This window comes from Rattus norvegicus, chromosome 14 (genome assembly GCF_036323735.1).
Source record: "Rattus norvegicus strain BN/NHsdMcwi chromosome 14, GRCr8, whole genome shotgun sequence".
Classification (NCBI taxonomy): Eukaryota; Metazoa; Chordata; class Mammalia; order Rodentia; family Muridae; genus Rattus; species Rattus norvegicus.
This window is the reverse complement of record NC_086032.1, coordinates 71,602,068-71,625,794: the sequence shown is the minus strand read 5'-3', so window position 1 is coordinate 71,625,794 and position 23,727 is coordinate 71,602,068. Positions and strand designations below refer to the sequence as shown.

Genomic DNA, 23,727 nt, shown 5'->3' with positions numbered 1-23,727 from the left:
GAAAGTTCACAGTAAAGATTTGCTTTTTATTAAAAAAAAAAAAAAAGAAATCAAGAGCACACAGATAGCCCTGGTCACTCTCAGCTCACTCACAGAATTTGTTCCTTTTTAGTTCTTGGTGCCAACCGATGGCCTTATGCATGTTGACCCCACTCTCTACACAGACTACATTGCCAGGCTGTGAGCTTTTTAGTTTGCAAAGCATTTCTTTGGACTGGACATCATCTAATCCTCCCAGGAACTCAGTGAAGGAAAAAATTAGCAGTTCTTATACAAAAGAAAAGAGCTCCAAGTACCTGGACTGAATTTGCAAGGCTAAAATGCAATAGCTCTGGTATAGACTCTATACCCTGATCCTTGGCTCTGAATGCCATGTTCTTCTCAGAACAGCCCACTGCTTAGTCTGGTGCTGAATTATGTAGGTGTTTTGTCCTAAGTGCACGATATTATATGATTTTGTAAATTAACACATCCATCTTTTCCTGTTCTGCTTCTAGAAATTAATCTAGAAAAAAAAATTTTAATAAACAAACTCTGATGCTTGTTTTAATTACCCAAATGGCAGTTTAAAGGTTGAGGCTGGCACTCGTGTTTATTGTATTTGTTTGTGAACTACATAGTGCCGACCTATAAAAAGCTTCCTGAGAATATACAGCCGAGATTTCTGGAAGATGAAGGTCTCTACACTGGGGCAAGACCAGAGGTGGCTCGCACCAATGAGAACATCATGGAGAACCGACTGCTGATACAGGAGCCTGTGAGTGGGGGCTGCTGGGGCTGCACTCCTCAGGGGAGCCTGGCACCTCACGTCATACACTGGACTCGTCCTCTGTAGAGTCTGAAGAGACAGACTCTATAGCGGCTTCTTTCTACTTTTGTTTTTTGTCTTTGTCTCTCAGTACATTCTGAAGGCCCAAACAATACCAACTCTCAGCTGCTCAGAGCATGCCTCCTGCAAACTAGATGCTGACATTTCCCAGGTCCCCAAAATTTTAATTGTCAACATGGAGAATGATTTCAATACTATGTTCCCTTTAAATCTTTAACAAAGAGAACATATGATTCTTATTAAGCATTCAATCATTTGTCCCCCACCCCCAACCCCCCAAGCCTTGGTTTTTGTTTTGTTTTTTGTTTGTTTGTTTTTTTCTATTGTTTTGTTTTGTTTCTCGAAAGAGTGTTTCTCTGTATAGCCCTTGCTGGCCTGGGTACAGAACTCCCTCTGTAGACCAGGCTGGCCTTGAACTTTGAGATCTCCTAGCCTCTGCCCACCAAGCACTGGGATTAAAGGCATGTGTCACTTTTGCCAACCCACTTACTTGTTTTAAATGTAACTTAATAGTGGGGGTGTTCATGAAGAATCAATTTCATGCAGACAGAAACTCTTAAAGTTCTTTGAGGGCCCAAGGTGGCACATGAAATAAGCAACTAATACAGAAGTTGTCTGCAAATGTTTTCCAAAATGTTCTCTGCCTAAATATAAAGACACCCAGTCCTTCTCTCTGCTTGACCCACAGGAGAGGAAGTGGTTTGGAGATGATGGCAGAATCCTGGCACTGCCCAGCCCCATCAAGCCATTTCCCTCAAGGCCATCACTGTCCACACAGGAGCGAAGCCCCAAGGCTGAACTGGAGACTTTGTACAAGAAGGTACAGGTGCCCTCTTTGCTTTAAGCCCTTGTCATCTCATGAAGTTGAAGTTACACTGCTTCCTGAATAGCTTGAGCTGAGTTTATAACTTCACTTAGATTGGTTTTTACATAAGTCACCACCTCCCTCACACAGGAGCCCAAATAGCAATCCTCGGAGTGAGCTGAGTGTTCTTATCCTCACATTCTGTTTGCCCCTTCTTATCTCTTTACTATCACACATGCCCGAAAACTGTTCTCCCCTCTCTCCTAAGGGACGTTTACTGTCCCTCTACATCCCTTCCTTCACATCTGAATATCTCTACCACACTGCCGGATTTGGGTCCTTGATTTACTGCTTGTGTGGTGAACTGCGTCCTCAGTCTCTTTCTGTGTCTTGTATCTTTTGCCTGTAGAGTAGGATTAGCAATAGCATCTTCTTCCTAGAGACTCTGTGCAGACTGAATGAGAAAATGTGTGCTACCATGACAGAATACCTTAGAGATTTACTAAGAAAAGACATTTATTTATCTCACAGTTCTAGGGGTTCAAGAGCACAGTGCCAACAACTGCTCAGCTCTGCTGGGAGCCTCGGGGAAACTGCTGTCACAATAATAGGAATATGTGTAAGAAAGCTCATGTGATGATAATGAGAGACAGAGAGACAATTTAAAATGGCAGGATCTGCTTTAAAACAAATCATCTCTTGAGAACTGGTCCACTCCATGGGACCAGCATGAATCACCTCTAAGGACAATCCCTACCGTGTCAACAAGCAACAAACTCGAGGTGACCAAACTTCCAGCATCCAGACTCTGAGGGACAAACATCAGACATCATTTCAAGTTTGTAGTATCTTTGCACTGATTAAATAAAACAGAATGGGCATATGACAGCCATTCTGTACAGTGGAGTGGTGAGCATATGACAGCCATTCTGTACAGTGGAGTGGTGAGCATATGACAGCCATTCTGTACAGTGGAGTGGTGAGCATATGACAGCCATTCTGTACAGTGGAGTGGTGAGCATATGACAGCCATTCTGTACAGTGGAGTGGTGAGCATATGACAGCCATTCTGTACAGTGGAGTGGTGAGCAGACAAGATACAGGTCCCACTCCATTTGTCTGCACACACATATACTGTCTACTGTGCAACTCTGGGCAATCCCTTTACTCTCTGGTCTCTCCTTCATTAAAAAGTAGGAATGATAATAATGTCTATGACCTGCTGGGTTCTTGTGAGTGCTGAGATGACCATTCAGATGACTCTTTTTAAATTTCAAACTTCTGTAAAGTAGATCTTATTGGCAGATGTTAATGAATGGCTGCTTTGTGCAGAAGGGTGATCCTGGAAGTAGGTTTACATGTAGGTCCCAGCCAGGGGGATTTATCAACTACTTATCACAAAACAAAGACGTGATAAAATTAGTAATCAAGACAACATGAACTTATACCTATGTCTTTTAACCCATCAATCCATCTCTTCATCCAGCCATCTAAGCATGAAACGTTAATATAACAAAGTACTAAATGATGGATAAGATTAGAAAACTTGGATAACTAATAGAAAAGCCATCTTTGGGAGCCAGTGAATCTGTTCCTTAGCAGTTCTAAGCTAGTTTGGAAATATACCGAAGTTAAGGAATCAGATTGTCAGTTGCACCGAGAGTAAAACTGGCCAGGAGAATGCCATTAGGATGTAAAACCGGATGGTCCTATGCCACCTCAGGTGTGTGACCTTCCCCCTCTAGACACGGGCTGAGACCGCTAAAACTATTTGATGATTTACCTCACGAAGTGCCAAAGAAATTGTACCAATTGCCCAATTTGATCTAGGCAATCCTGCAATGGAGGGGTCTCCTCTTGGGTGTCTCTAGGTTGTGTCAGGTCGACAGTTAAAACTAACCAAGACAACAAATAGCACTGTGTGTTTTTCTTACTTTCAGCATGACATTTGAAGGATGTATACACTATAGAATGGTAGGGTCTGGCATTACTGATTACCTCATGGTTAGTTTTTGTGGGCTGCTAATACTTAACAGGTAATCTCCTTACATTTTCCAAGGAAATACACCACCATCAAAGCACCATACTGTTCAAGAGATCCTTTCAAACTGACTCTTCCTGGCTCTACATATATATCCTCTGACTAACACCTTCCTGTCCCCTCTCACCTCACCTGCCACAGTACTCTTGACAGTAGCCTGAAACATGGGAAGAATCTCACTGGCTATCACATGAATGGATAAATAAAGAAGATGTGGAAGATACACACGGTGACTGTGTTAGTCAGCTTTCCTTCACTGTAACAGAATATCTGAAGTAATCAGCTTAAGAGGAGAAAGAGCTAGGTGTGGTAGCACACTCATTTAATCCCAGCACTTGGGGTGGCAGAGGCAGGCAGATCTCTGTAAGAATAAGACCAGCCAAGTCTACAGAGTTAGCTCCAGGTCAGCAAGGGCTACAAGAAAGACTCTGCCTCAAACAACAGCAAAATGCTGTGCCAAAGTATATCCAGAAATGCCTTTCCTTCTAGTCCACTCTTGGATTCAACCATCTCTTGTGCTAAATAGCTTTCCCTGGGCCCCGGCTTTGTTTTATCAGCTGATGGAAATAAAACCCCACTACTAGATCAGGAGTCAGCAATCCTTTGGGCCTTTAAAGGACTCTTGGTGCTCACACTGAGAGGCCCCAACTCCAATGCTCACTCAGCCCAGCAGGAACTAAATACCATTAAATAAAGCCGTTCTCCTAGACCATCAATTCCAATGATGGATCTGTGTCGCTTAAAAGCAGGATAATGTGCAGCTTCTGAATTGAGATGAGGTTACCAATGATGAAGGAATAAAAACAGATGTACAAACACACAGTTAAACTTCAAAGAAGCTATACAATTTAACAGGTTTTATGAGGGGACCAATTCAAGTCTAAAATTTAAAAAAATATCTAATAGAACAAAACATAACAGAAAATGCAGTTTTCCCAATGACAGTAGCAAAGTGTGCTCGTCACTGAAGGCCAGCCCGGCAGCTGCTGGGCTCCTTCCACCTTCCCCTTCTGTGCTGTTCTATCTTTAACTGGGAATCTGCTGTGTACTATGCTGTACTAAGTTTTAGGAATCCAAAGGTTGCAACGTCCAAAGTTGCCCTTAATCTTTGTGTGCCATATGAGGAGACAGAAAAGGAGCCAGAGGCTAAAGGTACTATGTTGGCTGGGGACAGTCTGCTATACCAGTTTGAGGAAATTGCAAGAAAACCATCCTCTTTGCTAATTACTGCTTGATAACATTTGCACTTGCCCTTCCTGCTCTTCTTCCCAATTTCTTACAGAAAGCCTGCATTGGTTGCAAATGCCAGAAACCCAGTGCAAACCAGTTCCCAAACTGAGGCCAAATTATAAACCTGAAGGAGGAGGCAAAGGAAACACAGCCGAAGACTAGAACTTGGGCTGGGTGCTGGAAGGGTCTCAGTCTCTCTCTCTCTCTCTCTCTCTCTCTCTCTCTCTCTCTCTCTCTCTCTCTCTCTCTTGCTTTCCTCTGATTTTTGCCTTTTGCAGAATTTTCCATATGTTGGGAAAGGGGTGTGTGTGTGTGTGTGTGTGTGTGTGTGTGTGTGAGAGAGAGAGAGAGATAGAGAGAGAGAGAGAGAGAGAGAGAGAGAGAGAGAGAGAGAGAGAGAGACCTTTGATGGTCTAGCTCACAGCTCTAGAGGAAAAGAATGCTATTTCCCCATCTCACTCTGTCAATGCTTAGACAAATAACAGTCGGTTGTAAAGGAATCATATACCCACCCAGGCCATAATCCAGGCAATATGGCAGGGTCCTTGGAAAAGTAAACTGAGAATGGTCTCCAAGAAGACCTGAAAGAGAAGACAAGGCATCTGCCTGAGGTACTGCACTTGATTGAGCTTTGTTATTATTTTCTCGGGACCATGTAGAGAATACTAGTAGATCACCCACCAACACTTCCTCTTACAGCCTTACTTTTTAGTTTTCAAATAAAGAATGAGGAATCATGTCAACTTCACAAGTTGAAAAACAATCTGGAAATACTCTCTCTCCTTGGAAGGAACCATTGCTGTTTCTTCCATGACAGTTCTCGGTCTCTAAGAAATGGAAGCAGATAGAAGAAGACAAGACCCAGGGTTCTTTCTCCCAGAAACAGTGAGGGTTGGGCATTCTGAATGTCTGAGCTTAGCGCTGAAGATAGACCAGCAGCAGTTACTGGAGGGTGAGCTCATCCTGAGCTGGGAGAGGAATGCTGGGTAAAAGTGCCGCGGGCAACACTGGGAATGCATAGCAACAGACTCTTACTCATCCAGAGAATACAGGCTGGAGCCTGAGAACCACACCCTGAATGACTAATAACTCTGGAAACGCCCATGGAGAGGGGAGAGTGGGACAGGACTCTGCCAGAGAGGAAACTCCCACCACACCAGTGATTGACATTTAATTAGCCTTGTTTTGCTACACTGAAGTTATTTTAATTAATGCAGATTATCTGAGTGGTCATAGGAATATGTGAATTTTATTGCCACCTCTCATTTCCATACATATTTTCCACATTAATAGACTGTCGAAGTGTAATAGCCGCTGACTGAAGTCAGGAAGGATTGCTTTAAGACCAGTTGCTCAATTCTTTTGCTGGAAGGAGCTTTGGAAGCTATTTATGTTAACCAGAAAATTGCAAGATTGTGTGGCATAAATGTTTTATTTGCAAATTATTAGGGTAAATGGATGTTGTAAAACTCCATGGCAGCACTGGTGATCCCACCCTACATCATCTATGGGGAACATGACCAGTACTATCTACATGTAATCCTTTTGCATGTCTCAGGTAGGTATACTGGATTGGGAGCAGAAGTCCCAAGGCTACCCTGGCTGTGCTTTGGGACCTTGGGCAAATTTCTGCGTATCTCTGGGCCCCTCTGTATCTTCATCTACAGAAATGGTAGGCTGAGGAGAAACACTCAGTTGGCCTTTGTCCAGTATGTGGAGCCTTGCATGCACCATCCTCTTTATGCAGCAGGGATTGCTGGATGTCTGCAGTCTACTGAAGTCCAGAACCAAGTAACAGCCAACATAGAGAAGGGAAAAGCCCTTACCTGGTGGGATGAGGCTTGGAACGGGCAGAAGAGGAGATTCTGGCATTAGAGAGCCATGATTATAATGTTAGTCCACAGCTGACTAGAAAGAGAAGGAGCTATCTCTATACTTTTGTCACATCTGTGTATGTCTCTCTCTCTTTCTCTTTCTCTGTCTCTGTCTCTCTCTCTCTCTCTCTCTCTCTCTCTCTCTCTGTGTGTGTGTGTGTGTGTGTGTGTGTGTGTGTGTCTGTGCATAGAAACATCTCATTCATTTAATAGAGTGTCTGGCTTTGCAGTTATTACTGTCAACATAGTTTTCTGTATGTGTATTTCTCGTAACGCATGTTCATATGAGCCTTCCTTTGCTTCTTTGTACTGGAATTCTAAGAAAGGATATATGAGTTTTAGCCAGTCATTTCTTTTTGTGTAGCCCAGGCTGGCCTCGAACTCGTAATCCTCCTGCCTCTGCCTCCTTCAGCAAATCCTACTGGTGTGTGCCACCACAACCGGTTACCCAGTCATTTCTTACCTAGTCGGTTCTACATGGTTCTTCCGGATGAGCAAATATATACACTATTCATGTATATTTAGAATTAATGTTTTCCTTTTTTTTTATTAACTTGAGTATTTCTTATATACATTTCGAGTGTTATTCCCTTTCCCGGTTTCCAGGCAACCATCCCCCTCCCCCCCTTCCTTATGTGTGTTCCCCTCCCCATCCTCCCCCCATTGCCGCCCTCCCCCCAACAATCTAGTTCACTGGGGGTTCGGTCTTAGCAGGACCCAGGGCTTCCCCTTCCACTGGTGCTCTTACTAGGATATTCATTGCTACCTATGAGGTCAGAGTCCAGGGTCAGGCCAAGTATAGTCTTTAGGTAGTGGCTTAGTCCCTGGAAGCTCTGGTTGGTTGGCATTGCTGTACATATGGGGTCTCAAGCCCCTTTGAGCTCTTCCAGTTCTTTCTCTGATTCCTTCAACGGGGGTCCTATTCTCAGGTCAGTGGTTTGCTGCTGGCATTCGCCTCTGTGTTTGCTGTATTCTGGCTGTGTCTCTCAGGAGCGATCTACATCCGGCTCCTGTCAGCCTGCACTTCTTTGCTTCATCCATCTTGTCTAATTGGATGGCTGTATATGTATGGGCCACATGTGGGGCAGGCTCTGAATGGGTGTTCCTTCTGTGTCTGTTTTAATATTTGCCTCTCTATTCCTGCCAAGGGTATTCTTGTTCCCCTTTTAAAGAAGGAGTGAAGCATTCACATTTTGATCATCCGTCTTGAGTTTCATTTGTTCTAGGCATCTAGGGTAATTCAAGCATTTGGGATAATAGCCACTTATCAATGAGTGCATACCATGTGTGTTTTTCTGTGATTGTGTTAGCTCACTCAGGATGATATTTTCCAGTCCCAAACATTTGCCTATGAATTTCATAAAGTCATTGTTTTTGATAGCTGAGTAATATTCCATTGTGTAGATGTACCACATTTTCTGTATCCATTCCTCTGTTGAAGGGCATCTGGGTTCTTTCCAGCTTCTGGCTATTATAAATAAGGCTGAGATGAACATAGTACAGCACGTGTCTTTTTTCTATGTTGGGGCATATTGTGGGTATATGCCCAAGAGAGGTATAGCTGGATCCTCAGGCAGTTCAATGTCCAATTTTCTGAGGAACCTCCAGACTGATTTCCAGAATGGTTTTACCAGTCTGCAATCCCACCAACAATGGAGGAGTGTTCCTCTTTCTCCGCATCCTCGCCAGCATCTGCTGTCACCTGAGTTTTTGATCTTAGCCATTCTCACTGTGAGGTGAAATCTCAGGGTTGTTTTGATTTGCATTTCCCTTATGACTAAAGATGATGAACATTTCTTTAGGTGTTTCTCAGCCATTCGGCATTCCTCAGCTGTGAATTCTTTGTTTAGCTCTGAACCCCATTTTTTAATAGGGTTATTTGTCTCCCTGCGGTCTAACTTCTTGAGTTCTTTGTGTATTTTGGATATAAGGCCTCTATCTGTTGTAGGATTGGTAAAGATCTTTTCCCAATCTGTTGGTTGCCATTTTGTCCTAACCACAGTGTCCTTTGCCTTACAGAAGCTTTGCAGTTTTATGAGATCCCATTTGTCGATTCTTGATCTTAGTGCATAAGCCATTGGTGTTTTGTTCAGGAATTTTTTTCCATTGCCCATGTGTTCCAGATGCTACCCGAGTTTTTCTTCATTAGTTTGAGTGTATCTGGTTTGATGTGGAGGTCCTTGATCCACTTGGACTTAAGCTTTGTACAGGGTGATAAGCATGGATCGATCTGCATTCTTCTACATGTTGACCTCCAGTTGAACCAGCACCATTTGCTGAAAATGCTATCTTTTTTCCATTTGATGGTTTTGGCTCCTTTGTCAAAAATCAAGTGCCCATAGGTGTGTGGGTTCATTTCTGGGTCTTCAATTCTGTTCCATTGGTCTATCTGTCTGTCTCTATAACAATACCATGCAGTTTTTATCACTATTGCTCTGTAATACTGCTTGAGTTCAGGGATAGTGATTCCCCCTGAAGTCCTTTTATTGTTGAGGATAGTTTTAGCTATCCTGGGGTTTTTGTTATTCCAGATGAATTTGCAAATTGTTCTGTCTAGGTCTTTGAAGAATTGGATTGGTATTTTGATGGGGATTGCATTGAATCTGTAGATCGCTTTTGGTAAAATGGCCATTTTTACTATATTAATCCTGCCAATCCATGAGCATGGGAGATCTTTCCATCTTCTGAGGTCTTCTTCAATTTCTTTCTTCAGAGTCTTGAAGTTCTTATTGTATAAATCTTTTACTTGCTTGGTTAAAGTCACACCGAGGTACTTTATATTATTTGGGTCTATTATGAAGGGTGTCGTTTCCCTAATTTCTTTCTCGGCTTGTTTCTCTTTTGTGTAGAGGAAGACTACTGATTTATTTGAGTTAATTTTATACCCAGCCACTTTGCTGAAGTTGTTTATCAGCTTTAGTAGTTCTCTGGTGGAACTTTTGGGATCACTTAAATATACTATCATATCATCTGCAAATAGTGATATTTTGACTTCTTCTTTTCCGATCTGTATCCCCTTGACCTCCTTTTGTTGTCTGATTGCTCTAGCTAGAACTTCAAGAACTATATTGAATAAGTAGGAAGAGAGTGGGCAGCCTTGTCTAGTCCCTGATTTTAGTGGGATTGCTTCAAGTTTCTCTCCATTTAGTTTAATATTAGCAGCTGGTTTGCTGTATATGGCTTTTACTATGTTTAGGTATGGGCCTTGAATTCCTATTCTTTTCAGGACTTTTATCATGAAGGGGTGTTGAATTTTGTCAAATGCTTTCTCAGCATCTAATGAAATGATCATGTGGTTTTGTTCTTTCAGTTTGTTTATATAATGGATCAGGTTGATGGTTTTCCGTATATTAAACCATCCTTGCATGCCTGGGATGAAGCCTACTTGATCATGGTGGATGATTGTTTTGATGTGCTCTTGGATTCGGTTTGCCAGAATTTTATTGAGTATTTTTGCGTCGATATTCATAAGGGAAATTGGTCTGAAGTTCTCTTTCTGTGTTGGGTCTTTGTGTGGTTTAGGTATAAGAGTAATTGTGGCTTCATAGAAGGAATTCGGTAGTGCTCCATCTGTTTCAATTTTGTGGAATAGTTTGGATAATATTGGTATGAGGTCTTCTATGAAGGTCTGATAGAATTCTGCACTAAACCCGTCTGGACCTGGGCTCTTTTTCGTTGGGAGACCTTTAATGACTGCTTCTATTTCCTTAGGAGTTATGGGGTTGTTTAACTGGTTTATCTGTTCCTGATTTAACTTCGGTACCTGGTATCTGTCTAGGAAATTGTCCATTTCCTGCAGATTTTCAAGTTTTGTTCAATATAGGCTTTTATAGTAAGATCTGATGATTTTTTTGAATTTCCTCTGAATCTGTAGTTATGTCTCCCTTTTCATTTCTGATTTTGTTAATTTGGACACACTCTCTGTGTCCTCTCGTTAGTCTGGCTAAGGGTTTATCTATCTTGTTGATTTTCTCAAAGAACCAACTTTTGGTTCTGTTGATTCTTTCTATGGTCCTTTTTGTTTCTACTTGGTTGATTTCAGCTCTGAGTTTGATTATTTCCTGCCTTCTACTCCTCCTGGGTGTATTTGCTTCTTTTTGTTCTAGAGCTTTTAGGTATGCTGTCAAGCTGCTGACATACGCTCTTTCCTGTTTCTTTCTGCAGGCACTCAGCACTATGAGTTTTCCTCTTAGCACAGCTTTCATTGTGTCCCATAAGTTTGGGTATGTTGTACCTTCATTTTCATTAAATTCTAAAAAGTCTTTAATTTCTTTCTTTATTTCTTCCTTGACCAGGTTATCATTGAGTAGAGCATTGTTCAATTTCCACGTATATGTGGGCATTCTTCCCTTATTGTTATTGAAGACCAGTTTTAGGCCATGGTGATCCAATAGCACGCATGGGATTATTTCTATCTTTCTGTACCTGTTGAGGCCCATTTTTTGACCAATTATATGGTCAATTTTGGAGAAAGTACCATGAGGAGCTGAGAAGGTATATCCTTTTGCTTTAGGATAGAATGTTCTATAAATATCTGTTAAGTCCATTTGGCTCATGACTTCTCTTAGTCTGTCTATGTCTTTGTTTAATTTCTGTTTCCATGATCTGTCCATTGATGAAATCTCCTACTATTATTGTGTGAGGTGCAATGTGTGTTTTGAGCTTTAGTAAGGTTTCTTTTACGTATGTAGGTGCCCTTGTATTTGGGGCATAGATATTTAGGATTGAGAGTTCATCTTGGTGGATTTTTCCTTTGATGAATATGAAGTGTCCTTCCTTATCTTTTTTGATGAATTTTAGTTGAAAATTGATTTTATTTGATATTAGAATGGCTACTCCAGCTTGCTTCTTCCGACCATTTGCTTGGAAAGTTGTTTTCCAGCCTTTCACTCTGAGGTAATGTCTGTCTTTGTCTCTGAGGTGTGTTTCCTGTAGGCAGCAGAATGCAGGGTCCTCGTTGCGTATCCAGTTTGTTAATCTATGTCTTTTTATTGGGGAGTTGAGGCCATTGATGTTGAGAGATATTAAGGAATAGCGATTATTGCTTCCTGTTATATTCATATTTGGATATGAGGCTATGTTTGTGTGCTTTTCTTCTCTTTGTTTTGTTGCCAAGACGATTAGTTTCTTGCTTCTTCTAGGGTATAGCTTGCCTCCTTATGTTGGGCTTTACCATTTATTATCCTTTGTAGTGCTGGATTTGTAGAAAGATATTGTGTAAATCTGGTTTTGTCATGGAATATCTTGGTTTCTCCATCTATGTTAATTGAGAGTTTTGCAGGATACAGTAACCTGGGCTGGCATTTGTGTTCTCTTAGGGTCTGTATGACATCTGTCCAGGATCTTCTGGCTTTCATAGTTTCTGGCGAAAAGTCTGGTGTGATTCTGATAGGTCTGCCTTTATATGTTACTTGACCTTTTTCCCTTACTGCTTTTAATATTCTTTCTTTATTTTGTGCATTTGGTGTTTTGACTATTATGTGTCGGGAGGTGTTTCTTTTCTGGTCCAATCTATTTGGAGTTCTGTAGGCTTCTTGTATGCCTATGGGTATCTCTTTTTTTAGGTTAGGGAAGTTTTCTTCTATGATTTTGTTGAAGATATTTACTGGTCCTTTGAGCTGGGAGTCTTCACTCTCTTTTATACCTATTATCCTTAGGTTTGATCTTCACATTGAGTCCTGGATTTCCTGTATGTTTTGGACCAGTAGCTTTTTCCGCTTTACATTATCTTTGACAATTGAGTCAATGATTTCTATGGAATCTTCTGCTCCTGAGATTCTCTCTTCCATCTCTTGTATTTTGTTGGTGAAGCTCATATCTACAGCTCCTTGTCTCTTCTTTTGGTTTTCTATATCCAGGGTTGTTTCCATGTGTTCTTTCTTGATTGCTTCTTTTTCCATTTTTAATTCCTTCAGCTGTTTGATTGTGTTTTCCTGGAATTCTTTCAGGGATTTTTGTGACTCCTCTCTATGGGCTTCTACTTGTTTATTTATGTTTTCCTGGAATTCTTTCAGGGATTTTTGTGACTCCTCTCTATGGGCTTCTACTTGTTTATTTATGTTTTCCTGGAATTCTTTCAGGGATTTTTGCGATTCCTCTCTGTAGGCTTCTACTTGTTCTCTAAGGGAGTTCTTCACGTCTTTCTTGAAGTCCTCCAACATCATGATCAAATATGATTTTGAAACTAGATCTTGCTTTTCTGGTGTGTTTGAATATTCCGTGTTTGCTTTGGTGGGAGAATTGGGCTCCGATGATGCCATGTAGTCTTGGTTTCTGTTGCTTGGGTTCCTGCGCTTGCCTCTCGCCATCAGATTATCTCTAGTGTTACTTTGTTCTGCCATTTCTGACAGTGTATAGGTCTTCAGCTGTTCCTGTGGGCCTGTGTCTTGAGTTCACCAGGCAGGTCACTTGCAGCAGAAAAGTTGGTCTTACCTGTGGTTCCGAGGCTCAAGTTTGCTCATGGGGTGCTGCCTACGAGCTCTCCGAGGTGGCAGTAACCAGGAAGATCTGCGCCGCCCTTTCCGGGAGCTTCCGTGCACCAGGGTTCCAGATGGCGTTTGGTGTTTTCCTCTGGCGTCAGAGATGTGTGCAGAGTGCAGTCTCTTCTGGTTTCCCAGGTGTGTCTGCCTCTCTGAAGGTTTAGCTCTCCCTCCCACGGGATTTGGTGCAGAGAACTGTTTATCCGGTCGGTCCCTTCTGGTTCTGGCGGTGTCTCAGATGCAGTGGATCTGCTGCTCCTGGGCCCTCCTCTACGGGGACCCAGAGGCCGTATACAGTTTCCTCTTGGGCCAGGGATGTGAGCAGGGGTGGGCAGTGTTGGTGGTCTCTTCCGCTCTGCAGCCTCAGGAGTGCCCACCTGACCAGGCGGTGAGGTCTCTCTCCCACGGGGTTTGGGAGTAGAGAGCTGCTGCGGGCAGGGATCCGCCGGTTTGGGACTCCCCCCCCCCCATAAATACCGGAAGTGCCCGGTCCTAGAGGAATTTTGCCTCTGTGTGTCCTGAGTTCACCAGGCAGGTCGCTTGCAGCAGAAAAGTTGGTCTTACCTGTGGTCCCGAGGCTCAAGTTTGCTCGTGGGGTGCTGCCTATGAGCTCTCCGCGGCAGCAGCAACCAGGAAGGAATTAATGGTTTCTTACAGGACCTAATATAGTGTGTCCTATATTTAATTACTGAAATATTCAGATTCTCCTTTAAAATAGCATTCAGCTTAACTTTAATGAGAAACCATACTAACCTTTTATTTATTTTTGACAATGTCCAACATGCATGCAATTAATTATGTCCATATTCTATTACTCCATCTTATCACTCCTGAATACCCCTGCTTCCTCCCACCTAGTCCCCCTCATTTATCAGACCTTATTTTAAACATCCTTTTGAAACTGATTGTGTGTCTTAAAGCATCATAATCTTGAATAGGAATACATTAGCTATGTGGTTTGCATATGAACTGTACTCCACAAAATGATGACATGCCCACTTCACTGAGCTTGCTTTGAGAGTTTCTGGAAACCACACCATCTCTGAGGCTCTCTGTATCTTCACCTGTAGAAACAAGAAACTGAGGAGGATTTAATTGGCATGTTGTGGCTCGATAGACATGTTCCCAAATTCCTCACATGTATCATCTGATTTATTCAACAATAATGAAGAAATCAAAGAACTCATCTGTGCCAAAAGCATTGAGTACTCTGTCTCAAAGCACTTGGTACTGTCTTAAAGCACTGGGTACTCTTTCTTAAAGCAGCACACCCTAATGGCAGTCTGTCTCTAACCAGGAATATAAGCACAAAATGAATGATGCTCCCGGCTTCAGTAAACAGTGGTGATTGATGGGAAATATTTTGGAAAGGTTCTAGAAGGAAAACAGTCTCATTTGATACACTCCATACCAAGGAATTCCCTTCTTGTTTTCTGCACATAGGGCTCAGCCTTCCCCCACCTCCCTCCCTCCCATTATTCAACATGCTACAAATTTTTACCACAAAGGGCATCTGTGATTCAAATAGTCATGGGCATCAGCTATAAAACACAAGACTTCAAGAAACAAGGAAGTCTACAGGAAAAAGATCCATGATTGTTTGCATCTGACAGACTTTCCTTTGAGAACAAGACTTAAGTCTGCTCTCTTTGGCAGGCAGAGAAGTATGTCCACAGTAGACAGCATATGATTGCATCTGGAGAGCCTCCAGGAAATTTCCAACTGGACATCGATATTTCGGGCTTAATCTTCACTCATCATCCCTGTTTTAGCAGAGAGCATGTCTTGGCATCCAAACTGGCCCAGTTGTATGACCAGTTCCTTGCAAGACAGCAAAGAAACAAGACAAAATTTCTTACAGATAAGGTACTTGTGTTCTCCATACTTGTTGTTGTTGGGGCTGGTTGTTCTGATTAACCACTGGGGATGCTTCTAACATCAAACATTTCTGTCCCCATTTCACATGTTCTCTGTCCAGGGCGTATGACACTGTCCTACCTAGAGGCAAAAGGAAGGTGTCTTATTTCCTCTTCCCGTTGCTGTGCTAAAATGCCATGACAAAAGCAACTTGAAGAAGAAAGGGTTTACTTGGGCTCACAGATCAAGATAAAGTCCATCACATTGAGAACGTTAAGGAGGCAGAAGCTTGAAGCAGCTTACCATATCCATTATGTGAAGAGCCCAGAAAGACTCACTGTTATCTTTGAAAGTAAACTTGTTTCTGAAATACTTAGTAAAATTTACATTTCTAATGAGCAGTCTGATTATTCTGCTCCCAGAGCAAAGATGGATAAATGTTGTTCATAGAGTTCCAGATTCACACAAACAGAATCAGCAATGTTTTGTCAGTATCAGCTTTGGTGCTTTTGGTGAAAGTCTGAATATTGCTGGAGCCTTAAGCATCCACAGAAGAGCTCTCATCTTTCAACTCATGGTTAAAGAGTTTCTAACCTAAAACTTCTATTCCTATCATGTTAAGCTTCAAGCACTAAGAAGAGCTGTTGAGACCAGTCTTAACCCAGAGAAACCTCATCAGTCTCTTGACACAACCCAGAAAACCATCAATGAGTATAAATCTGAAATTCGGTGAGTAAAGTTTTCAAGGACTTCCCTTGTTCCATTAGATGTGAGTTTGCAGTTCTTATTTCCAGACTTTTGAAAATGCATTGAATTCATATGGAATTCTGCCAAATGAAACAGTGTTAGTAATTTAACATATTAATGCAGCTCAATTTCCAAGAATCGAGGAAGGCAGAAGAGCTCTCAGGTCCTAGCTACCGACCCTTTACCTCTGAACTGTAGGCTATACATAGACTCTGAGAGAACAGGGAATCACTGTCTTCATGTACCCACAGCTGAGGCCACCAGGTTCCAACAGACACCTCCAATCTCAATGTCACACAGATTGTCCTTGGAGGATCATAAATGTGATTTGTGGAGAGGGTTCATGGTGGACAAGGGGCAGTAGAGAGGTAAAAAGGGTAAAGACTAAAAAGTGTATATATGTGAAGTTATTAAAAATAACTTTAAAAATCAGTATAGCACAAAAGGTGCCCACCAGCTGGAACGAAGAGACTTGGGGCTGTATAGTCTAAAGAGCCACATGCCTGTGTCACAGGGAGACAAATGCCGTGATGTGTAGCATCATTCACAAAAGTGAGATTTAGAAATAACCCAGTGCTACCAGGATCGAATCTGGGCAGACACAGACGTCTGTTCCTCAGTTTAAGATGGATGTGCCTGATAACATGCTCCCACATCGGAAAATCTGGGACGCAGTGTTCAATGATAAACCCATCCACCATAGACTGTCTGTTACACAGTGTGGCCTGCTAAGAGCACATGAACAATACCCGTTTGTCTCAGGTAATCATCTGTTCTATGGACAGAAAAGGTATCCATCCCATTCTTTATCCTGGGAAGGAGGAAAGCGGTGTGAATTTGGCAGGGGGAGGGCAGCCTTCAATTGTAATATCGTTGAAAAGAATTCAGAGGATTGAGAGAAGATGTCAGTGGGCAGCATCTTGTTCAGTGTCTAGACTTTTCTCTTTCTTTGAGTTATTCATAATCTTAAAATTCAAAATGTAAGAACTTAGTCATTGCTCCTAAATAAGGAAGTATAAAATATGAATGGGGTCTATGTGCACATGTTTTATTGTTTTGGGGAAACTTGAATACTCCTTTTGTATGTGCTCACGTCTCAGTCCTTTGCTTCTCACCACACATTAAGTCTGTATCGTTCAAAGGCCGCCATTTATTATATGGATGTACTAATACATTTACTATAGAGTGTGAAGTCCCCAAGCGACAGGCATTGCTCGGATAGTGTTTAATTGTACAATAATTAAAATCCCTGTGTGTTAGTGTGTGGGTATTTTTACAGAACCAGGTCTTAGAAAAGAAAATAGTAATCATGGAGTCTCAATGTATGTTTTTCTTTCTCCAATCTAGGCATGAGTTGGAAATTCTGCTCGCAAAGTGAGAATTAGTGCAGTTTGTATACTGGAAAAGAATAAAAAAGTATGCTTAAAATGTTAAGTATTATTCTTATTACAGTTATGTTGGATGTTTGGCAAGGCCTTTCTCATTATGTAGACAAGCCTGCCCTCACATCTGTGGCAGTCCTCCTGCCTCAGCCTCTCAAATCCTAGAGGTATAGACATATATGGTCCTAAAATTATTTCTTATATTTAAAACACAGCCTCTATTTGATCGTAGTTTAGTTTTAACTTAGAGTAAGTATGAAAACAGTGATGGACTTGAGAGAGACAGACACAGAAAGAGGAATAAAAGGGAGAGAAAGAAAGAGAGGGAAGGAAGAAATGGAGACACACAGAGGTGGTGAGGGAGAGACAGAAGAGAAACAATCACGGTTTTCCCTAGAACTGTACTAATGAATCACTGAAAAACAGTTAACTTGGATCTGAGGCAGACTCATTACACAGGACCATTACAGTTACTCCCCAGGTATTGGAGATGAAAACTGAGCATTAGCAGAGATGATGCAGTCTTTTGTTTGTTTGTTTATTTTTTAAAAAGGAGTTCAGTCCTTCTTTGAGTTTTCACTAAGGGAAACTAACCTTGGGTAGATCACTTGTTGAGTACACCTTTTCTTTAGCCCCCTGAAACCAGCTGATCACACACACACACACCCAATTTCCTGTGGTTTCCCCAGCCTGACATCTGCTGAGCCCTCAGTTGGTATAGTTGACCTGGACCAGCACCACTTGAAACGTTTCACACTTGAGTTTTAAAGCAGCATCGTGAGTCTCTTGGTAATCCCTTGAACAAGAGTCAGAATGTCTAAGGCAGGAACCATGGACGCCATGTGCTGCAGGGAGAGACTTTAACTCTCTACTGAGGCTTCACACTGGATGTGCTCTCTCTTGAGTGAATAAGAATTTAAGGACTACAGAAGTCATCCAGTTATACCTCTTTATCACACTTCTACTTATGGCCAAACTTCTGGAAAGCATTCACTTCCGTACCATCTCCACTACAGTCACGTGCCCCTCACTCACCCTGCCTTTGAGGCAGATCTTACTGCAGCCTCTGAGACCTCTGCAGCCTTCTCAGCTTGCGGACACTGGCTTTCCGGCTCTTCCCTGGTGACACATAGTTGTCCTCCTTATTGTCCTTGGTCCAGTTTGCCTCCTCTATCTAGCTAATAAAACCGCAAAGTGTGTGGTCATCTTAGCCCTTTAAAGCTGTATTCTCCCCTAAAAGGCATCCTCTCCTGTTGATTAACACAGAGGTCGGTGCCCAATCTGGGTGCCCCATCCACGCTGCAGACTCCGTCCCCCCTACGTGGGACTGCAGGAGTACTACCTAGTACCCTGCTCAAGAATCACCCTTCTCTCTTCCTCCACAGCTCTGCCATGCTTCTACTTAAATGTTCTGGGATTCTTTGCTATTTAATGCATATGAAAATTATTTTTGTTGTTGAGAAAAGTCTTCAGCATTTCTGAGAGATTGTCTTGTTGGGAACTGCAAAAGGAAGTAGAAAAAACTCTGAAGGTGTTAACTCAGTAAATTAATTTGATATTTCAGTTTTTAAGAATAAGGCAGAGGGCTGAGCAATGGTGGCACACACCTTTAATTGCAGCATTTGGGAGGTGGACACAGCAGATCTGTGAATTTGAGGCCAGCCTGGTCTATTGTGTTAGTTTGGGGACAACCAGGGCTGCACAGAGAAACCCTGCCTCCAATAATTAAGTAAATAAACAGACAAATAAGGCAAGGGAAGTAGCAAATAATGGGCTAAAGGAGGATCAGATCATCTGACAGTGACAGTTGACCTCTGTAGGACGGAGGCCAGGCTAGGGTCCACACACATATCGTATGTGATAACTTATCCTCCCAGCAACCCTGCAAAGTGACTTCTGTTAACAAGCCTATTTCACAGATGACCTTGGAAAGTGACTTAGCTTGTCCAAGGCTAGCTAGTAGGTGCCAAAGCAGAATTCACACAAGGCTGTCACTCCCTTGCTTCCTAAGGACATCAGAGATTCCTGAGTCCTGGGATCCCAACAGTAACTGTCATACTTTGCCACCCCCTTATTCTATAGCCACCTGTTGAACCACTAAGAAGCCAGAGACCTTTACTTCTCTGTACTGTCTCTATAGCCTAAGTCAGTACAAGTAGAACTGTCATTCTCAGGCCTTCCCACAGCCAGGATGCTGATTTCTAGATTGTCCTGCCCCCTTGGCTTTCTCAGGATGTTCTCATAGGTCAACCCTGTGTCATGCATTGCCATCACTTATGTGTCCATCTTCCGGGCTATACTGCAAACTATTTGAGCACACAGGCACTGCCTGTTTCGTAGGCATATCTGTGCACCCTGGTCAGCACATGGTACCTGTTCGAAATGAATCCACTAACTGACTTATGTTGTATTACAGTGAATTTGGAGTCTGGATTTGGCTACCATTTATGAAGGTTTAATATATATATCAGATTATCCCAAAACATATTAAATAACTGAAATAAAAAGAAAAGCATTTTCAAATGCCATCTCTGGAGTTGAAAGCAGAACCGCTTGTCATCTCATTAGCACTAAACTTCTTCACAGCAAGCAGCAGCACTGCATCCTCTCTGTGCAGAACTCAACGATTTATGTCAGCATGAAGAGCCCTCAGTGCTTGTCTGACACCTGAAATGCCAGCATTCTTCATCTGAGACAACCACTCTTCTTACTCTCTTCCTGTCATAACTACAAAGGAAGCTGCCCATAGGAGGGACAATAGTTTGAAAAGGATTTTTAAAAGATAATTTAGCCTATCAAATTGAGATTCAGCTCAGAGAGAATAAATTAAAGAAAATGTCCAAAATACAGACCCCATGCTCTTACCCCCTCTTTTTCTACTTTCTTTCACAGCTACTAACAAAACAGTTTCTCAAAAATACTGAAAACTCTTAGCAAGAGAAAATTGCCATATAAGTGAATTACAGAAGCAAAGAATCCCAAATTCACTCAGAAGCCGTGGCAGAGCTGTGGAAGAAGAGAGAAAGCCGATATGACACAGGGGGCTGGGCTGCACTTTTGCATCCACATGTACAAGGGAGGGTTGTCTGCGTCAGTACGTAGTAACAAAGCACTATTAACGTTTTATAAATGAACACAGCTGATACAAACTCACCAATGATTACATCTCATAGGCAGACTCGAAAGCTGCGAGATGCTGAACAAGAGAAAGATCGAACACTGCTTAAGACCATCATAAAGGTCTGGAAAGAGATGAAGTCATTACGGGAGTTCCAGAGGTTTACGAACACACCATTGAAGCTCGTCTTGAGAAAGTAAGGCTTCTCAGAGACTGGTTTATCTGGCTGCGTCATACATAGAGATGTGGAGTGCGTAGATACAGTTTAAAGCAGTCTTGTACCTGCTTCCCAGGCTGAGAACTAGAGTGTCTCGGGTACCTGACAGCTCCCATGCCTCTCTCCAGCCTCGGTAACAGCTGTCTGCCTCAATGATCATCGTTTTCCTGCCTCTGTATGTAACCCCTGAGAATACACAATTTTTTTAAAAAAATTATTTATGTTAAGTTTATGAGTACACTGTCTCTGTCTTCAGACACACCAGAAAAGGACATTGGATCCCATTACAGATGGTTGTGAGCCACCATGTGGTTGCTGGGAATTGAACTCAGGACTTCTGGAAGAGCAGTCAGTGCTCTTAACTGCTGAGCCATCTCTCTGAGAATTCACAATTTAATATTGCTTGTTTTCCACTTTTATAGAATCATTGTGTGAATACACAGTTGCTTCTTTGTGCTGTGTATATTTCTGTGATGGATAGCTTACAGCTACAGTATTGTTTTATAAGTCCCTACTGTAGGAGCGGAGAAGTTGGCTCAGTCCAGAGAATGCTTGCAGCATAAGCATAAAGACATGAGTTCAAATCCCTAGCACCCATGAGAAAAGCCAGGCATGCTTGCACAAGTTTTAAATCCTAGTGCTTAGAAGCTAGGGTTGGGAACAGATGGATCCCAGAGGTCCCTAGCCAGCCAGTCTAGCCAACTGATGAGAACCAAGTTCGGGATAACACACTGTATCAAAAAGTTAGGCTAGGGACAATAGTGGAAGACACTCAACATCTGTCTCTAGCTTCCACACATGTACATACACATACACACACACACACACACACACACACACACACACACACATAACCACAAACTTCACTACATAGAGTTTCAGACTTACCCCTTGGTGTACATGCACCTTGGTTTCTTGGATGTATGTCCCTGAAAGTGAAATTGTATTCTCCCACTTGACAAGCTGACTCCAAATGCACTCCAAAGGGGTGATGCCCCTTAATGCCTTCACCAGTGTCCCTGTCACCAGTTGGGGTCAAACATTGACTGGTATAATTTCTATTTTCCTGATTTCTCATAGGGCTGGGGTTTTTTTATGCTTCCTTTACTTGTCTGTAATTTGCACAAGTTCTGCAGATCCCTGGGACCTGAACTTGCTCATGAAATGTGTTTCATGATGACCTCTCTGTTCTTAGGAGCTCTTCCTCCCTCTTCCTTCCCACTCTGTTCCCTCTGTTCATTTCTGCCTGCCACCCTTCCCTTTCCCCTCTAATGAGAAAATTTTAGTTTTAAAAGAATAGAATATGCTACTATTTATTGTCTGGTACTTGCTGTCTCCTGTTTCATACAGATAACTACTTCACCATCTCCTGTAATCTTTCTAGTTATGTGTTTCCCATTTCATTTCCAATCAAATTTCAGTTGTTCCTTGTTTGTAGTATAGGAAAGGTACACTTTGCTGACACATGTGATTCCTAGTTTGTAAGAGCTCCATGTGTGGTTTAATGCCCCACCGTGCTGTTGGTTTCCATGAAGGCTCTCTCTGCAGCTGTTATTGGTCCCTTTCTGCATGTCTCTTGGAGACAAATGGTATACCCATACATAGGTGTGAAAAGTAACAAACTAAGGCAATTATCTAACACTTTGCTTAGCAACAGATACTTTGCAGTTAAAGATAATTATAAATTTTGATGGAGAAGCTGTAATTGTCCAAAACTGAAACCATTCATAACATGTTCAGGGTAAATACAAGTGTGATTGCTCTTTGAGGCAGGAGCCTGCCACATTGGGTACATGGAACTAACAGAGCACCTCCCACTTAGCATCCATTCAAATACTGAGTCAAAAAACTAAACCTCAAGCTAGAGATATAGCTCAGTAGTACAGCCTTTGCCAACATTTAGCCAAGATACTAGCTTCAGTGCTCGGCCATATACAATCAATCAATCAATCAATCAATAAAACTGCCTCCCCAAAAAAACTCACAAATTTCTCCCGGGATTTGTTTCTGCACCCAAATTTTGGGCTAACCCTCATAGGCAATGGAGAAAATTGCAGAGTATAAAGCCAGAGAGGAAGACCACACCAGGTAAAACTGAGTCAGCAGTCCATACCTAGCAGAAACTCCAGACTGCCAGGCTGACATGGGTGCAGCTTGTCTGTTATGTCCCCCTCAAGAGTCTTCCCAGTCAGGAATGAGGAAAAGGCTCCTGGAAGACCAGCAGGGACCATTCACAAATATGTAATCCAGTACTGTCTTAGTTTCATTTCATTGCTGGGAAGAGACACCGTGACCATGGCAACCCTTAAAAAGGAAAATATTTAATCGGGGCTAGATTACAGTTTCAGAGGTTTAGTTCATTATCATCATGAAGGGAGGCATGGCAGCATCCAGGCAGACATGGTGCTGGAGGAGCAGAGAGTTCTACATCTTGATCCACAGACAGCAGAAAGAAACTATGTGTGACACTGGGCACAGCTTGAGCATATATGAGACCTGGAAGCCCTTCCCCACAGTGGCACACTTTCTTCAACAAGGCCACACCTATCCAATAAGTCCACACCTCCTAAATGTGCCACTCCCTAAGGACCAAGCATTCACACACACGAGTCTATGTTGGCCATACCTATTGAAACCATCACAAGTACTGAGATGGTGTAGTGTGGTTGTAAGGGGCGGGGGTGGGGAGCATCTCCTTTTTATAGACACCTACAGAATACACTGTGGATATACTCTTTTGATTGGGATGACTAATAGCTTGTCAACAAAATCATCAGAAAACCTGAGGTCATCAACCCAAGTTCAGGAAGTGGCTTAAGGGACTCAGTAACAAAGACATAATAAAATGATTAAAATGAGTCCTCAGGCACTTTTGAGTGAGAATTTATTCTGTCTTGACAAATCATGGGGACATTTAACCAGAATGGCCTATTACTAAGTGATCCACAGCTCTTCCGCCTGAGTCCTCACGGGCTAGTTTCTTAACTGTCAGTTACTGTCTCCTCAGGGTTGATGATAGCACAGGGCTCACAGATTAACAAAAGCAATAGTTTTAGAAGAGACCCCTGCACAGGGCAAACCAGCACTGTATCTGCTGCATGATTACCATCTTACTTCATTCCAAGAAATAATGAAGATCTGCAAATTC

General features: G+C 42.3%; 1 protein-coding gene across 11 annotated transcripts in view; it reads left to right on the top strand.

Annotated features, from left to right (window-relative positions):
- Positions 1 to 23,727, top strand: part of Cc2d2a (coiled-coil and C2 domain containing 2A) — an 84,518-nt gene that overhangs the window by 22,558 nt on the left and 38,233 nt on the right. For 10 of the 11 annotated variants that reach the window (XM_063273468.1, XM_063273470.1, XM_063273469.1 and 7 more), the window contains 5 exons: positions 621 to 757; positions 1,518 to 1,649; positions 14,915 to 15,124; positions 15,738 to 15,844; positions 20,418 to 20,558. In XM_063273468.1, the coding sequence (XP_063129538.1) occupies positions 621 to 757; positions 1,518 to 1,649; positions 14,915 to 15,124; positions 15,738 to 15,844; positions 20,418 to 20,558 (727 nt within the window). Of the gene's footprint in view, positions 1 to 620; positions 758 to 1,517; positions 1,650 to 14,914; positions 15,125 to 15,737; positions 15,845 to 20,417; positions 20,559 to 23,727 lie in introns of those variants that run through there. The other variant, XM_063273474.1, reaches the window with a different exon arrangement.